General features: G+C 40.8%; 1 protein-coding gene across 1 annotated transcript in view; it reads left to right on the plus strand.

Moving 5' to 3' along the window:
• ARHGEF26 (Rho guanine nucleotide exchange factor 26) overlaps positions 1 to 20,961 on the plus strand; it is a 167,305-nt gene that overhangs the window by 106,447 nt on the left and 39,897 nt on the right. The window contains exons 10-11 of the mRNA XM_082459537.1: positions 1,527 to 1,616; positions 8,982 to 9,136. Coding sequence (XP_082315663.1) covers positions 1,527 to 1,616; positions 8,982 to 9,136 — 245 coding nt within the window. The remainder of the gene's footprint in view (positions 1 to 1,526; positions 1,617 to 8,981; positions 9,137 to 20,961) is intronic.

The following is a 20,961-nucleotide window of genomic DNA, read 5'->3' on the forward strand; positions in this document are numbered from 1 at the left end:
TGTGTGTGGTTTTTCCTCACACCAAGTAGTTCTGCTGTACCAGCTGGGTGTCTGACGGTATTCAAGTCAGTTCTCACTCCACCTGGAGATATAGCATCAGATCCCACAGGATAAGGGCTCAAGCCCGCAAGACCACACCTCCAACTTCATTTCAGTCACTAATCACAAGTCCAGGTTGTTACCTGTGTTTCTGACCCACTGGCTATAAATCAAGTTCCCATGACCCCCCTCCTCAGGTTTGATTAATTTGCTAGAGGGGCTCACAGAACTCAGGAAAACAGTTTACTTACTAGATTAGTGGTTTATTACAAAGGATATTAAGGGATAAGAATGAACAGCCAGATGAAGAGATAAGGTGAGGTCCAGAAGGATCCTGAGCCCAGGATGTTCTGTCCTCATGGAGCTTGAGATGCCACCCTCCCAGCACGCAGAAGTGTTCTTCTTCACCAACCCGGAAGCTCTCCAAGTCCGAAGTTCAGGGATTTTTATGGAGGCTTCATTATGTAGGCGTGAATTATTCAACCATTGTCCAGTAGTGATCACGTTATCTCCAGCCCCTTTCCCCTCCCTGGAAGTCTGCAGGGCTGAAAGTTCCAGCCTTCTCTTTAATCACTTGGTTGGTTCCCCTGGCAACCAGCCCCATCCTTAGGGGCTTACCAGAAGTCACCTCATTAACATAAACTCAGCCATGGTTGAAAGGGGCTTGTTATGAATAACAGAAGATACCCATTTCACTTCTATGCCCTGGAGCTATTTCAGGAACTGGTAGCAAAACTAAATTATAACCAGAGATGCCCCTGTGGCTCTTCCGTAGGAAATTACAAGGGTTTTAGGAGCTGTGTGCCAGAAACCATGGACAAAGACAAAATATATATTTTGTTTATTATAAATCATGATATCACAGCTACTCATCAGAGGACTATGAGTTCATTCTGTTTGTAGATAATTCAGTAGTTCTAATTGAACTGAATTTCCCTTAGCTTGACCATCCTTGAAGAATCATTGACCATTAGGTTCCAACGGAAGGCTTTCCTCTTCTAGCATCCAGGTTACTGGTCACATGCTTTGCATGTAGCATTCTGCTGAGAATTTGCCTTTGAAGTCAAGTGGTCTGCCCTCAGCTGCTCTGATACGAAGTGGGGAGAGAGGTGCAGCTTGCTCTGAGTTTGGTGGTGTTCCCATGGGTGAAGGCGAGGAGGAGGGGGCAGAGGAAAGGAGCAGAATGGAGCAGACTGGACCATGTGAGGAATCTGCTGAGTGTATGTGGAGGGCATCGTGTGATAATGCACAGAGGATGTGTGTCCCTGAAAGTTCTCAGGACGTTTTTTTCCTCCGTCTTCACATCCTGATGACACCACTTCCAACTCGGTACAAAGTCTTGACTGTGTGAAACTGTGAGTTCTTTAACCATCTGGAATGAGTCTCTGGAGCTTCCACAGTGCTAATTATTTCCTGTGAGATCTGCATTTGAAAGTGAGGTTTCTCTCCTTCACCTCTTAACCCTCCTTATCATTCTCTGTTTCCAGTTGGTTCGACTCTGCAATGAAGGAGCTCGGAAGATGGAAAGGACTGAAATGATGTACACAATTAACTCTCAGCTGGAATTTAAAATTAAGGTATTCTCTCATACTTCTTCATAAATAGATTTGTTACTGCTCTTGCTTAAATCTTATGTGAATAAAGAGAGAGTTGAGGGCAACAAAGTGGAGAGGAATTTGCTTTTCACAGCAGGGCCATAAATTGATTACAGAGAGGCTGGCAGGGGAAATAGCAGATGCTTTGCTTTGGACAATTCAGCTCTTGCTAATACCAGATAAAGTGACCTTTCTCTAGGCCACAGACTTAGGTATTATCTAACTAGCACTTTCTTTTTTCCCTAGGAAGACACCAAACTTGAGAAAAGGGTGGTTAAAAATAATAGAATTTTAGAATAGAAAGGAGATTTCTTTAGTATTCTCAAAGTATCCTGCAAAACAGTGGTATCCCACGAGCTGGACCAGGGTGTTCTCCTAAATCAAATAAGGACACTCCTTTCTCAGTTTGCAAAAAAGGATTATTAGTGAATTGTTCTTTTCAAATTTGTTTTTCTTCCATAATTCTTTTTTGCAAAAAAGGATTATTAGTGAATTGTTCTTTTCAAATTTGTTTTTCTTCCATAATTCTTTTTTGCAAAAAAGGATTATTAGTGAATTGTTCTTTTCAAATTTGTTTTTCTTCCATAATTCTTTTTTGCAAAAAAGGATTATTAGTGAATTGTTCTTTTCAAATTTGTTTTTCTTCCATAATTCTTTTTTGCAAAAAAGGATTATTAGTGAATTGTTCTTTTCAAATTTGTTTTTCTTCCATAATTCTTTTTTGCATATGTGCTGCCTGTTACTGCTTGTCTCATACTGCTCAGGGGCAGATGACAGGATGAACAAAGAAGGAAATAACAATTAATGGCGAGGCTAGGCCACGGTCAACTCCTTTGTTGGCTCACAATTCAAATCTTAATGGATGTGAGTGCTCATGGTTGTGATTCTGTTTCGTTTTATGCCACTTGAATTTAATTAACCAACTTAAAGCGGTCATATTTTTTCATGGTGAAAGTGTTCCTAATTTGTGCAGTGGGATTAGCGCGATCGTGGCATTATGCAGATAACTCTCTGCTGTGTCATATAGTTTGAGGGCCACTGATATAGTACAGCTACACCCTTTTATTTTATAAATGAGGAAAATACAACCCCGAGAATAATTAATTGTTAACAGGGTCATTCGGCTCGTGGTGGCAAAATCAGGACTAGGGTCCAGACGTCCTGACTTGCAGATCAGTGTAAACTCTTCCACTGTGACACCCTGACTATAAAGATTTAAATGCAGAAAGGTGATCCGTGATTCTTCTTAGAAAATGATGGATACTTGCTAAAAACAGCATGCACATGCACACACACACACTTTAGTTATTATACCCTCATATAGAAATTTACGGCAATTTCAAAACCCATTTTTTTCCCATCCTTCACAAAGAATCCTGTCCTTCACTTTCATTTGTTTCTAAGTATTTTAGAAAATATATCTATACATCAAAGGATTTTTTTTTAATCCCCTCCTTTTTAAAAATGATAAATCTCTAACCGTTTCCATTTTAAAAGTTGATAAATCCCTTCCCTAACCATTTTTCTTTTTCTTTCTTCACTGATAATCAGTTGGTTTAAGATACCTTTAAGCTCTGTTTCTCTAGAACCACAATTAATTTGTAACTGAAAAAATGCTTACCCCAAGGGTTCTTAAAAATAAGTGATTAACATCAATTGAGTGCATGAGTTTTTGGATTTTTGTTTCCTCTTGGTTCAATGGTTAAAACTGCAAACTTAAAGGAAAATATTCTAAGTTTAGATTTATAATGAAGGACTTAATTCAGACCACTTAGAAATACTAATACAACCTTAGGACCTCATTTCTATAACACTTTATGGATAACAGTGGACATTTATATTCAGTTCATTTCAAAGACGAGAAAACAGATGTTCAAAGAAGTTAAGTGTTTTGTCCAAGCACATGCATTCTTTTCAACAAATTTCACGAGCACCTTTGTGGACTGAAGTGGGAAAACAAAAGCATGATCCCTGCCCTCGGGGAGCTTACCATCTAGTAGAAGCCTACAGAAATACAAAGGAATGAGCCAAGTCTACAGCTGTTATGGGAGATAGAAGAGTTTTGAGAACACCAGCAATGGAGAGGGCGTGGCCGGCCCTAAGCATGAGGGACAAAGGGGTGGGGAGCTTGTAGCAGCCAGGCAAGGCTTCATACTGGAGGTGTGCTTGAGCTGATCTTGAAAGGAGAGAGAGAAGGGTCTTCCAGGAGTGAAGAGAAGGAGCAAATGCACAGGACATGGTTTCAGCTGCTGTAGCCCAGGAATTGCACACATTCAGTGGGGTGGAGGGGAGCAGGGCAGAACTATCACTCATGGGAAGGGCCTTGTGTGCCAAAAGAAAGAGCAGAGCAGGATCATCTGGGAGCCACTGAAAAGTTCAAAGCATGGAAGTGACACAGTCAGATGCGCATATAGTAAAGATGACTTTAGCATCATAGTAAAAAGCCTTTTAAACTTATTCCAAATCCAGAAGTCATTAAAAGGAAAATTGATCGACGTGAAAATTTAAAAAATTTCTCCATAGAGTGAAAATTAAAGGGCATTTAAACAGTGAAAAGAGAAATAGGAAACTGGGGAAAAAAATTAGAACTCACATATAGGTAAAGGGTTAATATTCCCAACATATAACCTCAAAGTGATAAGAAGAAGATAAGGAAAAAATCCATTAGAAAATTGCAAACTAGAAAACTGTTGTCAGAAGAGGAAATACAAATGACTGTTAAACGTCTGAAAAGATGCTTTACTTCATTCAGAAGAAAATTGCTAATTGAAATTAAAATAATGTATTCTACCACTTAGATTTATAAATAATTCAAAAGTTTGATAAAACATTTTATCAGTGAGTTGTTGGGAAAGCCATGTTTATCTGTTGCTCGTGGGAAAGATTGTTATAACCCCAGTGGTGGACAATTTGTCAATAACTATCAAAATTACAAATGCAGGTTACTATGACCCAGCAATTTTACTTCTAAGAATTTATCCTATTGATATGCTCATGACGTATAAAATTAAACACACACACACACACACATACAGACATACACACAAAGTTACTGATATGGCATTGTTTTAATTGCAAAAGATTAGAAACAACCTAAACATCTATCTATAGGGGACTGATTAAATAAATTATAGTACACCTAAATTATGTAAGACCACTCAACTTAAAAAAAAAAATGAAGAATTTTAGGAATCGATATGGTAAGCTTTCTGTCATATTATTAAGTGAAAAAAGTAAGGTGCAGAACAGGAGGAAAAAAAGAGTATAAAGGTTGCTTATGTGTAAGAAATCTCTGGAAAGTTATAGAAGAACAATAACAGTTGCTACCTTGTAGGGGCTGTAATCAGTGGTTGGGAACTGGGTAGATGAGGAACGGGGTGGGAAGGAGGTTGCTCACTTAATAGTTTTTCATAGGACTTTTTTTTTTAACAACCTCCCCTTCCCACTCTACACACATACACCAGATTCAGTTTATTATTTTAAAAATGTATTACAGCAGCTATGTGGAGGGTAAGTTGGGCAGGTAATAAAACCGGAGGCAGAAAACCAGTTTGGAGACTGGAAGCAGAGGCGGAGAGATAAAGCGGGATGCCTGGAGGAGGGCTGTAGCTGTGGTACCGCAGGTGTCTAGTCTGGTCGACTGGATGGAGAGTCACACCATCCACCTAGGTAGGGAATCCAAGAGGAGGAACGACCCTGAGGGAAAGGTAGCGGGTTCTGTGTTGGTTCTATTTGGTTTATGGTCCTACCGTAGCCATTATTGCCATGAAAATATTTACTGAGTATTTACTATGTGCCATTTTCACATAGTCTCATTGAATTCTCACAGGAACCCCATGAAGTATCTAATTATTATTCCCATTTTATCGTTGAGGAATTCGAAGCTAGAGATAGTAAATTATTTGCTCAAAGTCATACACCAAGAAGTACTGAAGCCTGGAATCAGATCTGCGACTGACTGCAGCGTCCACATTCTTAACCATGGCAGCAAAATAATGCTAGTCTTTTCTCATTTGAAGAGGATAAAAGCTTATATATATGTCTGTGTGTGTGTGTGTGTGTGTGTGTGTGTGTGTGTGTGTATTAGATATTTATGTATGTTTGAATGTATGTATGTATGTTTACTTACATGTGTTTTTCATTTTTAAATTAGTAAGTGTCTGGACAAGTATCATGTGCTGCACGTGCTAATGTGAGAGGGGTGAGGAGAGCCCACCGGATGGGCACAGGAAGCCGATATAAATTAAGAGCGTGGGCTCTGGAGCCAGCCTGCCTGAGTTCCAGTTGTAGCTCCACTACTTACTAGCTATAGGACTTTGGGCATTACTTAACTTTCATTTCTTAGTTTTCTGAACCGTAAAGTGGGACTGATAATGGTGCTTTCCCTCACGGAGTTATTGTAAGGATAATTAATGGGAGGGCAGAGTGGAGAGTGACTGCTCAGTGCATATAGACTTTCTTTTTAGGGTAATGGAAGTGTTCTGGAATTAGATAGTGATGATCATTGCACAACATTGTGAATGTACTAAAAGCCGCTGAATTACATGTATACTTTAAAATGGCTAAATGATACATTTTTGTCTCAATTTAGAAAAAACTTGCTCTTCCTTGTCTCACTGGCCCATAAAATTAGTTAAATTTTATGCTGAGGCTGGTTTTCTAGGATGCTAAGTAACACCAAAAAGAATGAAAATCTTTTCTCCATGGGAATTATATCCATACCTTTAAGGATGTGTTTTTGTTCATGAATTTCTTTTCTTATTTTTGATTCACACCTGGATTCTAGTCTTAGACTAAGCTTCTAAACTGTGGGAATTCACATAGGAGCAATTTGGGCTACTGCGATTCTTCTAAATATTTTGGTCATTTTTATAGCGTCTTCTTTTTTTTTTTTTCAAATTTTTATTTATTATTATTATTTATTTTATTTTATTTATTTATGGCTGTGTTGGGTCTTCGTTTCTGTGCAAGGGCTTTCTCTAGTTGTGGCAAGCGGGGACCACTCCTCATTGCGGTGCGCGGGCCTCTCACTATCGCGGCCTCTCTTGTTGCGGAGCACAGGCTCCAGACGCACAGGCTCAGCAATTGTGGCTCACGGGCCCAGTTGCTCCGTGGCATGTGGGATCTTCCCAGACCAGGGCTGGAACCCGTGTCCCCTGCATTGGCAGGCAGACTCTCAACCACTGCGCCACCAGGGAAGCCCTATAGCTTCCTCTTAAAAGAAAGCCATCTGAGTGAGTTTAATCTTTCAACAATAAACTGAAACAAAAAACATTTATGATATCAGATTTTTGTTTGTTAAAGAAGCATAGGCATATTGCAAGCCACTGTCAATTTTAGATACACATTGGAAATTTATTTTTGCCCAGTGGAGTATGAGATGTTCATAAAGCTCAATCTGTTTTAAGACCAAGAGTTAACTGAAGCCTGCGTGCCTAGAGCCCCTGCTCTGCAACAAGAGAGGCCACCACAGTGAGAGGTCCGCGCACCGCAATGAAGAGTAGTGCCCCCTCACAGCAACTAGAGAAAGCCCGTGCACAGCAACGAAGACCCAACATAGCCAAAAATAAAAAAAATTTTTTAAAAAGAAAAAAAAAGACCAAGAGTTAAAAAAACTTTTTTCCCCATCCTCTAAACTAAGAACAGTCATAGGGTGGCATTACATAATACTGTCATTGGTTTATCCTATACACGCAATAACAAGATAGCAGTGTGTTTCCAGTAGTTGCAGCCCTGTGGCAGGACCTAACCTGACTCTGATTATTTGTGGTGACCTCTTATGTGTGCTGGTGAGTTCCTCCTGAGTTATCTAAGCAACCTCTCTGTCACCTTTTAAGTCTCAGCCATAGTCTGATTTGAGATTTGGAGGCTGAAAGCTACATGAACGCCTTTAAATAGCCAGTTGTGAAATTTTGAGATCAGCCATGCTGTTTCATCTTGCATGTTAAATCTTCAGGAAAATAGTATATAACTGATGAGCAACCTTCTTATAAACGTCCTTTATAAATTAAAAAAATATGAAATCCTTTCTTAGCGTTCTTATTTCCTCCCTAATATCCTCAATTTCCTTTGGCTATTTTTAATCATTATTCCCTGAAATGTATGACATTTGGTTGCACCACACTTACTAGAGTTATCTTTTGTGTGTCCAAGAACTTTTGCTTATTTTTATGGATGTCGTTTTTTCAATCAGATTTTTGGCAGTTAGCATTTCTGGTAACTTAAAAAAAAGAGCTTTCAAGGGTAAGGATTATTCTGAGGTTTTGAGAGTTTTCCAGTTGGAAACTGTAAACTGAATAAAGAAAAGACGGTATGCAGTTCCTTGAATATAGCCTTTTCTATGAGATTAAGATGGATTATTCTGGAAGAAGTTCATTTTCACAACCAGAAAATGGCATGATGCTTTCAGGGATGAACTTCCATGAGGGAAACTACCGTAAACTTAAGAAAAGGTTTTCTCCAGAATACAGCTAAGTAGATAATCAATAGACAAAACATACGTTTGCAGGGTTTTTTTCTTTCCTTTTGAATAAAGTCTTTTTAGTTCATGAATTGAATGCAGACTTTTTAATTTGTCTTTTTTTTTTTTTTTTTAAGCTGGTTTTATTTATTTATTTTTATTTTTGGCTGTGTTGGGTCTTCGTTTCTGTGCGAGGGCTTTCTCTAGTTGTGGCAAGCGGGAGCCACTCTTCATCGCGGTGCGCGGGCCTCTCATTATCGCGGCCTCTCTGGTTGCGGAGCACAAGCTCCACACGCGCAGGCTCAGTAGTTGTGGCTCACGGGCCTAGTTGCTCCGCGGCATGTGGGATCTTCCCAGACCAGGGCTCGAACCCGTGTCCCCTGCATTGGCAGACAGATTCTCAACCACTGTGCCACCAGGGAAGTCCAATTTGTCTCTTTTTAACTGCGGCTATCAATGTTTTTTTCGTATGTTTGGATTCTGATTTGTGATATTTAAAATAACTTCAGTTGATACCAATAGGTTTCCTTTTGAGGCTTTTCAGTTTTAAGTGACTCCTTATCAATCTTCTTTTTCAGTTAAGAGTTAATGGAAGGGTAATAATTTTTGGTTGACCCAGTAACATTTTCTGATTGAGTTTTAGTTTTTATATAGGCAAGTTAATATTAATAGTTTTTTATATTGGAAAATAGATTGTTCTTTCTGATTTTCTCTTGGAGAATGTGCTATCCTTCTCTAACTGTATTTCACTATTACGTACCTGTTAAATACACTATTATATAAAATAATGATATATCATTTGTTTGAATGTAAGTTTTATACTTTACTTTCAATAATCCTAAAAGGACTTGACTGGCTCTGGGTACTGAGTGTTTCTCTTTTTGTAGCCTTTTCCTCTAGTCTCCTCTTCCCGGTGGTTGGTCAAAAGAGGTGAGTTGACAGCCTATGTGGAAGACACTGGGCTTTTCTCAAAAAGGACATCCAAACAGCAAGTCTACTTCTTCCTCTTCAACGACGTGCTCATTATCACCAAGAAGAAGAGGTAAGCCTTCTTGTGGCGTTGCTCGCTGTACATCCAGTTTTGAAGCTCTGTAATTCAAACACCTGTTGGAGGTGATCATCCTTGAAAAGCTTGAGATGTCAGGTGTATAGTTTCTACACGTGGACTCATAGAAGCCTCTGTGCTTCATTTTTTTAAAATTACCTCTACAGCGAAGACTTGAATTGTTACCAGCGTCATTATCCTAGCCAACTGCTGCTGGGCTTTTACAGCGTGCAAACCTCTGTTCTAAACATTTGACAGGTTTACGTCATTGGATTCTCTTGACATCCCTGGGGAGGCAACCCTCTTAATATTTTCGATCAGCATTTTTCACAGTTCTTCTGCCATAGGACCTTTGTATAAAACAGACAAAAGTTGCTCCGGTTGAAAACAAGCTGGGGTGTGACTCTAGCGCTTCTTGTAACTTAATTTAAAATCCACTGCTCTTAAAGATTGTTAGAAAATCTTTAGAAAGATTAGATTTTTTTTTTTTTTTAGAAAAAAGTTTCCCCGTGGCTGGGAGGATGTTAGCAATACTCCAATACTCCCTGCTTCAGGGAAGAAAGTCAATCCCTTGGTTGGCAGAGTGTTTATTCCTCTTACTTTAGACTTCTGGTTGTGGAGTCAGGTCCTGCTCCAGAAGGAATACTGCACAAGTCTTTTCTTTACAGCATTTGTTCTAACTGTTCCCACTCAAAACACACACACACATGCACATACACATACACATACTCCCCTTAGCCCTTAGCTCTGCCTTTCTCTAGGGAGCATTCTTTATTAAACGTACTCAGTATGTGTTGGATTATAAAATATTTTCCTGCTGTTTCTCCATAAATAGTCCGTCTTTCCTAGAACATGAACTTAGAATGAAAATATAGATCTGTGGTTTGTTATTTCCACATATGAAGGCGATGAAGGTAGGCTGAATTGCTGGCATATGATAGGAATAGTAGTAGTTAGTTCACAGGGTACAGTTTAGACAAAGTAAAGAGAATCATGGAAATGGGCTTCTGTGAATATATAAAATTAATGCCCAAATTTATCATGAAATGTTTATTCGAATTCTACTTCTGAGTTGCTGACATTTTAGCTTGAAAGTTCAAACTAAATTGAAGCAGAGGTTGAGCTTTTCTTTCTGCTCCTTTTAATCAGACTGTATTATGAATTACTTCAGCTGCTTGGCTGTCGAGGTGACATGAAAACTTTGTATGGTCCGCCCTGAAGAGCCATAATGTGACGATGATGAATACATAAAGATGCTGATGATTATTTTTCATACTTAGGAAAACAGGGTTCCCATAACTTCAGGAAGAGATTCTCTCTCTTACCTGGGACAGTTTAAATAGTTCTAGTAGCTAAGTAAATTTTATAAATACAGATTGGAGAGGAATTATAATTTTTGTATTTTTGTGTTTTGTTGGTTTCCTATGAGATAGCAAGTTTCTTTGGCTTTCTTTGCGATGTTTTGTTTTTAGAGGAGGGTAATTATATATGACTCTTCAAATGCCAGAACTCTTGACTTTTAACATCTTCCAGCTGTTGAGATATTTGTTCTGTCTCAATGGACCAAAAGCTTTCACTAAACTTTTGATTTTTAATGATAAAATATACATTGACAGTACCAAGCCAATTTTAAATGTAAATGTAGTTTTGCTTATGGTGATGAAAACATTAAGGGTATTTAAACCCGTATGTCACAACTTTTATTCTTTTTTTTTTTAAAAAGGAACAACGTTTTTTTAAAAAATACTTATTTATTTATTTGTTTATTTGGTCACACTGGGTCTTAGTTGCCGCACACGGGATCTTCATTGAGGCATGTGGGATCTTTAGTTATGGTATGTGGGATCTTTAGTTACGGCATGGAACTCTTAGTTACAGCATGGAACTCTTAGTTGCAGCATGTGGGATCTAGTTCCCTGACCAGAGATCAAACCCAGGCCCCCTGCACTGGGAGCGTGGAGTCTTAGCCACTGGACCACCAGGGAAGTCCCACAACTTTTATTCTTGAACTTGCCTAGAACCCAATAAATACAGACTTTTGAAAGTTAGAATTAAGATATATGCTATGCTACTTAGCAGTGTACTTTGCCCTCCACAGGAGATTTTGCCATTATATTTAATGTTGCACTGTGAGCTATCCCATATTTGTTTCCTTAGATATATTTGCACTTCTCTGTTAATAAAAGAAAGAAATACAGCTTCAATGGAGAGGGCAACCCTGAGTACCTAACTGCCTTTACCAAAACTGGGGTTTTCTTGCCTTTACCAATTAGCTCATCATATTTCTAAGGTGCTCTTGACTCCGAGAATAGCATTGGAGGTTCAAGTTGTTTATGACCTGAATATTTGGTGAGGGTGACAAGCAGACCACAGAGTCTTGATAAACAGGCTGGGTTAAAAATGTACAGTATGCACAGCCATATTTCTATTATAGCTTCAAGGAGCCAGCTACAAATGCTTTGCATGCCAGAGACAGCCATGAAGGAGATACAGCAGCTTTGAACAAGGCAATCGCTTAGGCTTGGCTACGAGGTACAGATGAAAGATATCTACCTGTGCCAGCTCTGTAGGACTGATCCAACCACCCACTGCCTAAGTATAATTGTAGGATTCAGTCAAGGAGCTTAGCTGCTGGGTCTCCAGTGGTTTTCAGCTTCAGGGAGGCTCCCTGGGTACTGGGAGGGACTTTTTGGGAGGATATTTACTCTTCCTCCTCCCGTCCAGTCTGGCAGATGGTTTATGCTGAGATGGTTTATGCCGACGGATGGGATGAGTGGGTACCTTGGCCCTGCAGCGTGTGTGTGTGTACCACTGCTAGTGCTTGCAGAGCGGCTAGGGACCATGCCCCTGTCTGCTAGGACAGGAATTTTCACTCTTTTTTTAGACTATCAGAAAGCAGTTTAAAGTTTCCATTAGCTCTGGACTGCTTGTGAGTCACCGTATTGATAGTCTGTTCTGTCAGATTTCAGAAGGATAGGTGATCGGTTTGACTACTTTGGATGAGAAAGTGAATTCTTGGTACTTGAAGCTTCGACTGCAGGTTGTCTGGATACTTCTAGAGCAGAGTTCTCAGCTCGGCACTATTGAAGCCCTACAGCTCGTTGCCGTAGGGGGCGCCCTATGCTGTGGAGGATGTTTCAGCAGCATCCCTGGCCTCTCTCTACCTACTGTTGGCTAGTGGCGCCTCCCTCCCAGTTGTGACAACCAAAAATGTCTCCAGACATTGTCATATGTCCCCCAGTTGAGAACCACTATACTAGAATGATGGCAAACTGTCAACCAGCTTTGCCTTCAGAGGGAGGAAGGTGTGCAAATCTATCAGACCTGACACAGCAGTAGCAGTAACATTGTAATAAAGAAGGAATAGATTGCCATGTTGTACTCATAGATTAATGAATAATAACTTGTTATAATATCCAATTTTTGCCCAGCGATAACTTATAATTAGTTATCCATTACAGTGCACAGACTACACCCCGATGTACAACCTTCTGGATTAAGTACCATTGTCCCCGGTTTTGAAACGTGAAAACTGAATTCAAGACCTAAATAGGTTCAAACTCCCCAAACGCTTATTTTGCAAGGTAGTTAACTGTCTTCTTGTCTCATTCAGTGCCTTGTATCTGGCTTAGGTCTTCCTTTTCAATTTCTTCTGAAGCTAAAAACAGTCTTCCTCCCTGTAATAGTTTCTACAGCTGCTGTAGCAGAGTACCATAAACTGGGTGGCTTAAAACAATAGGCATTTTTTCTCTCATAGTTCTGCAGGCAGAATTCCGAAATCAAGAAACTGGCAGGGCCGTGCACCTCCGAAGGCCCCAGGAGAGAATCCTTCCTTGCCTCTTCCGCTCCTGGTGGCTCCCGGGCTCCTTGGCTTGTGGCAGCGTAACTCCAGTCTCCGCCTCCGTCTTCATCTGGCCTTCTTGCCTCCTGTGTCTCTGTGTGTCTTAAAATCACCCTCTCCTTATAAAGACACCAGTTATTGGATTTAGGGCCCACTCTAATTCAGAATGGTCTCATCTTAACAGATTCCGTCTGCAAAGACCTTATTTCCAAATAAGGTCACATGGACGGCACCAGGGGTTAGGGCTTCAACGTATTTTTTGGAGGACACAGTTCAACCTCCTAAACTGCTCGGAACATCACCACTGCCTCACTTAAACACAGAGTGAAGGGCCTTCCCTGGTGGCAAAGTGGTTAGGAATCCGCCTGCCAATGCAGGGGACATGGGTTCGAGCCCTGGTCTGGGAAGATCCCACATGCCGCGGAGCGACTAAGCCCGTGAGCCACAACTACTGAGCCTGCGCATCTGGAGCCTGTGCTCCGCAACGGGAGAGGCCGCGATAGTGAGAGGCCCACGCACCGCGATGAAGAGTGGCCCCCGCTCGCCGCAACTGGAGAAAGCCCTCGCACAGAAACGAAGACCCAACACAGCCAAAAATAAATAAATAAATAAATTTATTAAAAAAAAAAAAAGAATGAAGAAATGTGCTGTAATGTCTTAGCTAGTTCTAGAACACACTTTTTTTTTTTTTTTTTAACATTGATGCCATTTTTCATAGATTTCTGAATGTCATCATGGTCATGTGATGTGAACAGCTGTATTTGGAGTTTTCTCAGGTTACCTGCATGTTCCAATCTCCTTCCAACCTGTTCCTTCTCCAGGGTCTGTTCCCTGCTTAGTAAAGGGCACCTCCATCCACCCAGTTGCTCCACAGTAAATCTGAAAGCCCACTTTGTCCTTTTCCTCACCGTGCTCCGCATCCGTCTAATGCCCAGTCTTCTACTCACGACGAAACAGCTTCTTTCCTCACACATTACCACGCCCTTGTACCACCACCTTGAACTCGCCCAGAAGACACACCTAGCTGGCTTCATGCCACCATCCCTCCATCCATTTACATTCCATAGCCAGAGTATGCTTTTTAATTTTTATTTATTTTTTTATTATTATTATTATTTTTAATTAATTTATTTATTTAGTTTTGGCTGTGTTGGGTCTTCGTTTCTGTGCGAGGGCTTTCTCTAGTTGCGGCGAGCGGGGGCCACTCTTCATCGCGGTGCGTGAGCCTCTCACTATCGCGGCCTCTCTTGTTGCGGAGCACAGGCTCCAGATGCGCAGGCTCAGTAATTGTGGCTCACGGACCCAGTTGCTCCGCGGCATGTGGGATCTTCCCAGACCAGGGCTCGAACCCGTGTCCCCTGCATTGGCAGGCAGATTCTCAACCACTGTGCCACCAGGGAAACCCCAGAGTATGCTTTTTAAAAGACTCAGTTTGTCCTTTGCAAACAGCCCTTCCGTGGTCCCACCTTGCATTCACTGAGGCATTCTAGCCCCCAGGACCCGGCACGTGCTTCTTTCTCTGTCTGGAATACCCTCTCTACCTCATAACCCTGTTCCACCCCAAATCTTTTCTAGGCAAAGTCCTTTTCATTCTTTAGGTCTTAGATTAAGACCACACATCCACTGGGAGCTCTTATCCATTCCTCTAGAGTGGGTTGATTTCCGCTGCTCTGTGTTCCCATAGAACCCTGCACTTTCTCTGTCATAATATTTGTGTTACTATGTGTTCATGTCTGTCGTGTTGACCTTTGCATCCTCAGTGCAGAGACTGCGCCTGGCCTGTAATGACCATTTAATAAATATTTGTCAAATGTGAACCAATCATCTAGATGGTTAAATATAAACAATTTGAGTGACTGCATTACTCAGTGGGCAGGCTCCCCCCATTCCACACCCAAGTTAAAATTTCTTTGAATTCTCTTTTATTTTTAAAAGACATGTGATTTTTGTATTCTGCTCCATTATAGATTCATTTTTAATTAATTTTGGTAAAAGCAAGTATGGAACTTTATCATGTGGCTTCTCACATCTTCTGGAGTTTTATCTATAAACTTATCCATAAATGACAGGTAACCTCAATCTGAAAAACACTTAGGGTTGTATTTGCAAAACTGTGCTCTATAGAGGAAGTTATTTTTTTTTTTTGGCTTGCTTTTATTTTTGTACTATTGTGTCAACTAATGTTTTGAGCTACCCATACAAAAGGGTTTAAGCGATAAAAATGTTGAATTATCACACACACACATACATAAGAAGTCAAGTGAGTTTGGAAAACCCTACATACTCCATTCCCCTTTGGGAGATTCACTATTGGATCATTTAGGAAGGCTTTTGGCTACAAGTAACAGAATTCCCAAATAGCAGTGGCTCAAGTGATTAAGACATTTACCTCTCTCACCAAACATGAAGACCGAGGGTGGACAGTCCGGGTCCAGTGGTCACCAGTAACCCAGCGCCTTCCCATTCTTCAGCTGCACTGTGCTCTGTTCACTTTTTGCCCCTGTGCACGTAGCTTCATGGTTGCAGGTGGCTCCTGCAGGTCCAGGCATCATCATTTCATTCAAAGACGTAGGAGGGAGACAAGGGTGAAGAATAGAGCCTGGCCAAAGGGACTCTTTTTCTCAAGTGGCTTTTCTTTTTATCAGCAGAGGAAAACCTTTCCAAGACAGTCTTCAGAAGACTTCTTTTTTTAAAAAAAATTATTTATTTATTTTTGGCTGCGTTGGGTCTTCCTTGCTGTGCTTGGGCTTTTCTCTAGTTGCGGCGAACAGGGGCTACTCTTCATGGTGGTGCGTAGCTTCTCCTTGCGGTTGTTTTTCTTGTTGTGGAGCATGGGCTTTAGGTGCGCAGGCTTCAGTAATTGTGGCACGCAGGCTCTAGGGCGCAGGCTCAGTAGTTGTGGCTTGCGGGCTCAGTAGTTGTGGCTTGTGGGCTTCAGTAGTTGTAGCTCGTGGGCTCAGTAGTTGTGGCACGTGGGCTCAGTAGTTGTGGCTTGCAGGCTTCAGTAGTTGTGGCTCGTGGGCTCAGTAGTTGTGGCTTGCGGGCTTCAGTAGTTGTGGCACGTGGGCTCAGTAGTTGTAGCTTGTGGGCTCTAGGCCCACAGGCTTCAGTAGTTGTGGCACACGGGCTCAGTAGTTGTGGCGCACGGGCTTAGTTGCTCCGTAGCATGTGGGATCTTCCTGGACCAGGGCTTGAACCCGTGTCCCCTGCATTGGCAGGCGGATTCTTAACCACTGCACCACCAGGGAAGCCCAGAAGATTTCTTGTATCTCACGTGTCAGTCTTGGTTCACAAAACTTGTCCTTATAAAGGAGGCTGGGAAAGCAGCATACGGCAGGGGAATCGGACAGCCAGGGTTGTTTTAGATTAGCTGTGAAGCAGGGGAGGAGGCAGTGGTTCGATAGTAGGTCGTTCCAGCCACAACTAGGAAACCCTCTTTTCCACAGAACACCAATTAACATGGGTAGTTTGGAATACAGGAGGAGTATTTTTTTGGCCACTCTGTGTGGCTTGTGGAATCTTAGTTCCCCAACCAGGAATCGAACATGTGCCCCCTGCAGTGGAAGCACGGAGTCCTAACCACTGGACCGCCAAAGAAGTCCCAAGAACTCTTTAAAAGAACTAATACATTGCCTTTGAGATAAATGGGGTTGGGGGGTGGGTTCAAAGAAAGACAGTAGTGACTGGAGATTTAGAACCCACTTCCCCTTGGCTGGTATTAGTCCTCCCGCTGTGGTTCATGTGAGTATCTCGTTGGTAGTGCATTTTTTTCTCCAATCAGCCCTGCTGTGCCCTTAGAGCTGCAGATAGATTGGCCTGGTCTGGGTATTAGGCACAATACCAAAAGAATGCAGAAATCTAGTCTAGTCTTGTTATCCATACCAGTAAACGTAATCGTGTCCTGATTTGTTTCTTTCATTCTTCTCCTGGATTCTGTACCCACAAATGATCTAGCCATGATGTTTTTGGGTATCCCTATAGTTAGATGAGTAGTAATAGTAATAATGATGATAAGCGCCTATGTTATTGCACGTTACAGTGTGCCATTCATTGTGCTCAGAGTGTATATGCAATATACCATTGAGTTATCACAGCAACCTAGTATTATTTCCATTTTACAGATGAGGACACTGAGGCAGAGAGAGATTAAAGTCTCTTTTCAAGGTCTCTCATCAAAGCCAGGATTCTAATCTGAGTCTTTGACTCTAAAACCTTCTCTCTTAACAGTTTATGTTCATTACTTCTCAATTTCATTTTTCTAGACTTTTTTCACCTTTCCCCTATCCTGAAATGTTATTGGGAAAAATAGCCTAGAAACTTGCACCTTTTCTGTTTGCTTTGATGAACAACTTTTTCAAAGTAAGATTTTGTTAAGTGAATATTTTTATAGTTTTACTGGTCGTGGGAGAAAGTTAGAAGTGGTACCAAACTGCTTTTGTGAGCTTTTGTCTACCTTTAGCTAATTTAGTGTCGGAGTGTGGGGAAGAGCATTTCCTTTTCATAACATTTCCTTCCCACAGATATTTAAGAAAGGAGCTTTCCACTTCCTGATTCCTAGTTCCATAAATATTGTGTGTATTGACATAACTTGAACTCTGTGACACATTACAAATCCTCAGGTTTTAAAAGAAGGATTTTCTGTAATAGAATTCTACCTGATCATTATCAGGAGTGCAGGGATTTAAGTTAGAACTTGAATTTTCCTAAGTAGTTTGAATGCCCAGTAGCTTAAAGCGGTGCAGACTCCCTGGAAAGGGTCATGGCCTGATTTGGCCCCATTTTGAGTTTTTCCATTTTGACAGCTTTCCCATTATAGAAAACTGAGGCCACCTGACATTGTCCCTCTGTCTCTGCAGAATAAACTCCTTCCTCGGAAAATTAACTTGAGTATCTTGGGTAAAGAAAAGGCAGTAAGACTCTTGACTCAAAGCACTTTTATTCCTGGAACATAAAACTTGGTTGTTTCTGACCACTTGGATCAGGTCCTAAGATCAAGATGGAGAGATGAGGTGGGAGAGAAATGAGAGAGCCCCCTTTCCTCTTCCTGCTTCTCTTTTACTCTCGCTGCCCCACATACCCTTGATCCCCTGACATCGCGAGTAATAAGAGTATTGTCTCCTCTGCGTCTGTAAGAAGAGTTGATGTTGCCATTCAGTGTCAAAAGCTTCACCAACTGAGAAGCACAGTATCGATGTCTGGGGTCAGACAGAACTGCACTCAAAATCCTGGTTGTGTGACCTTGGGCAAGTTGCCTTTAATCTCTCAGTCTCAGTGTTCTCATCTGTAAAATGGGGATAACAATGTCATCATCTTCCTGGAATGTCTATGAGAATTAAGTGAGATAGTGCACACAAAGCTCTTAACACAGTGAATTGTCCCTGCTGAGGGACTGATACCTGCTGCATATCATCATTATTCCTGGTATTGTGTGTCTCCCCAAAGTTTTGGCGCAAATCAAATTATTGCTCTTCTGCTTCTAGAATATTTTCTTGTTTAAAAAAAATGGTTTGAAACCTTAAGCCACTGCTACACAGCTGAAGGTTTGGTGTACTCCAAGGCCAAACCTGGATTATGGCCTCTGAAATATGGCCTTAGGAATAATTACATTTAATGCCATGCCTCTCCCTTCCCATCCCCCATCAAGAACCCATGTCAGATGGCAAGTGAGTGAGAGATAACCATTGATCAACTCTTAATCTTTTATAAGTTGTTATGAATCATGTGTACATGTTTGTAGTAGCGATTTTCCTGTAACATCCCTCATATCCGATTAGGAGACACTATAACTTCGTGGCTGACAAAAGTGAATTCAGTATATTTTTCCCTTTATTCAAGGAGGTCAGTGGAGATAAACCTGGATTGCAGTGTGGGGATTACTCCCGTAATTTGGAGTCACCAGCTTCAGAAGCTGCCTACTTTTTCTTCAGAGCTTGCTTAGTTCTGGTTATGCCAGAGAGGAAGCTTCAGTAATGTCAGACAGCCTCTTGGACCTGCCCATCTCCTCTTTGTCAAGGACCATGGGTTCAGGATGTCCCGTGGCAGCCAGGGAGGTCCCAGGTTGGAGAATCTGGAGATCCGTGGTGACAGGAATGGGGGCTTTCTGGTCCTGTTGTGGATCATCCGCCATCTTTCCTGGTGACACTGAATCACAACAGATCCTCACCTTACCAACAAACGTGACCGTCTTCTCCGCTATTTGTTATTTTCTCAACAATGAAATAGGAAACGTATGGCATGTTTTGTTTTTTTTTTTTCCTTTTGGAAGTCTAGTCTTTAGTCTTTTAAAAGAGTCTTTTAAAAGCTGGCTATGCTTTAAAGTGGTCCTGAGCAATGTATTGATACACCTGAAACTTACATAATAGGAAGAAAATCATTAAGAAAATGAATTGACAAACCACAGACTGGGATAAAATATTTTCAAATCATACTTGATAAAGGACTTACATCCAGATTACATAAAGAATTCTTAAAACTCAAAAGTAAACCAACTCAATTTTTAAGTAAGCAAAAATTTGAATAGACATTTCAGCAAAGATCTCCAAATGGCTTTGTATATGAAAAGATGCCCAGCATCACCAGTCATTAGGGAAATGCAGGTTAAAACCAAAGTTAGATACCACTTCACAGCCACTAGGATGACTATAATAAAGACAAAGGTAGTGTTGGTGAGGGTGTAGAGAAACTGGAGCCCTAATACGCTGCTGGTGAGAACGTATTTAAAATGATACAGCCACTTTGGAAAGTGGTCTGGCAGTTTCTTAAAAAGTTAAGCAGTTTACCATCTGACCCAGCAATTCCATGCAATGTTCCATCCTAAGAGAAATGAAAACTGTTCACAAAGGCTTGTAGGTGAATGAATGTTCATAACATGCGTATGGCATGTTTGTTAGTCTTCAGAATTATTTTGAGGAACTGAGCAAGTAAGTCTGTTTGAAATCAGTTTTTGGGTAAATATCATACCTTGTTTTGCTGGTTGGAGCTCCTGCCAAATTATGAATTTCTTGACACAGGTATTTAGCTCTAATTATGCTTAGTCCGCTCACTCATTTGCAAAGCACCTATAATTCTTAGGCTTTTAACAAAATGCCAGGCAATTTAAAGGCATGATGTTCTGCAGGAAGATTTGAAATAATAGCTAATAACATTTACTTACTGTAAGCCAGGCATGATTGTAAAAGCTCTACATGCAAAAAGATAATAAATGTATTATCTCATTTAATTCTCCCAGCAATCCTGAGATGGGTATTGTTATCCCCAGTTTACATATGAGAAAACACAGAGAGGATCAGTAACTTGTTCAAGATCACAAAGTGAGTGAGTGATGGAATTGGGATTCTTACCAGGCATTCTCAATCAAGTCTGTACTCTTACCTGTTACACTGTACTTTATTACTTTAAAATTGTACATTTTTCTACTAAAAATTTGTTTAATTCTAAAACCAAGATTTAAAATTGAAATCAACTTTAGTCATGTGAAAAAAGTGTTTCAACCTCTTAACTCAAAGTAAATTTCAGCATAATCCAATCTCTTCCATCCTAGAAATGTTTAACCTAGGGTATTCTTATTCCAGTTAAGCACAAGATCAAGTGTGGGGATTTAGCAGTCATGTTTTCAGAAGGGGAAGAGGAACAAGTTGAAATCTGCAGAGGAAGAATTCTTGTACGTGTCTTGAGGGGAAATGGGAAGAATCTCTTTGATTTTATAAAACCCCACGGACTTTTGTAAATCTGCACATGGGGAAAATGGCAGAGTCGTTATAAATCCCTGAGAGAAAAACAAGAGGGTCTAGGAGGGGATCTTAGAGAATGGCCATAAAAAAGGATGACTTAGAACTGTTGCAGAAGGCATTAGAAGAGGAAGATAGAGTTTCAGGATGTCACAGGGGCTCAACCTCATCAAGTTCTATAGATGAATAGTGGTGACATCTGGCCACTGGAATTGGTAGGGTGTTGGGCCGCCATGACTTTGGGGAGCAGTTTC

Source organism: Balaenoptera physalus (genome assembly GCF_965194825.1).
Source record: "Balaenoptera physalus genome assembly, chromosome: 4".
Taxonomy (NCBI): Eukaryota; Metazoa; Chordata; class Mammalia; order Artiodactyla; family Balaenopteridae; genus Balaenoptera; species Balaenoptera physalus.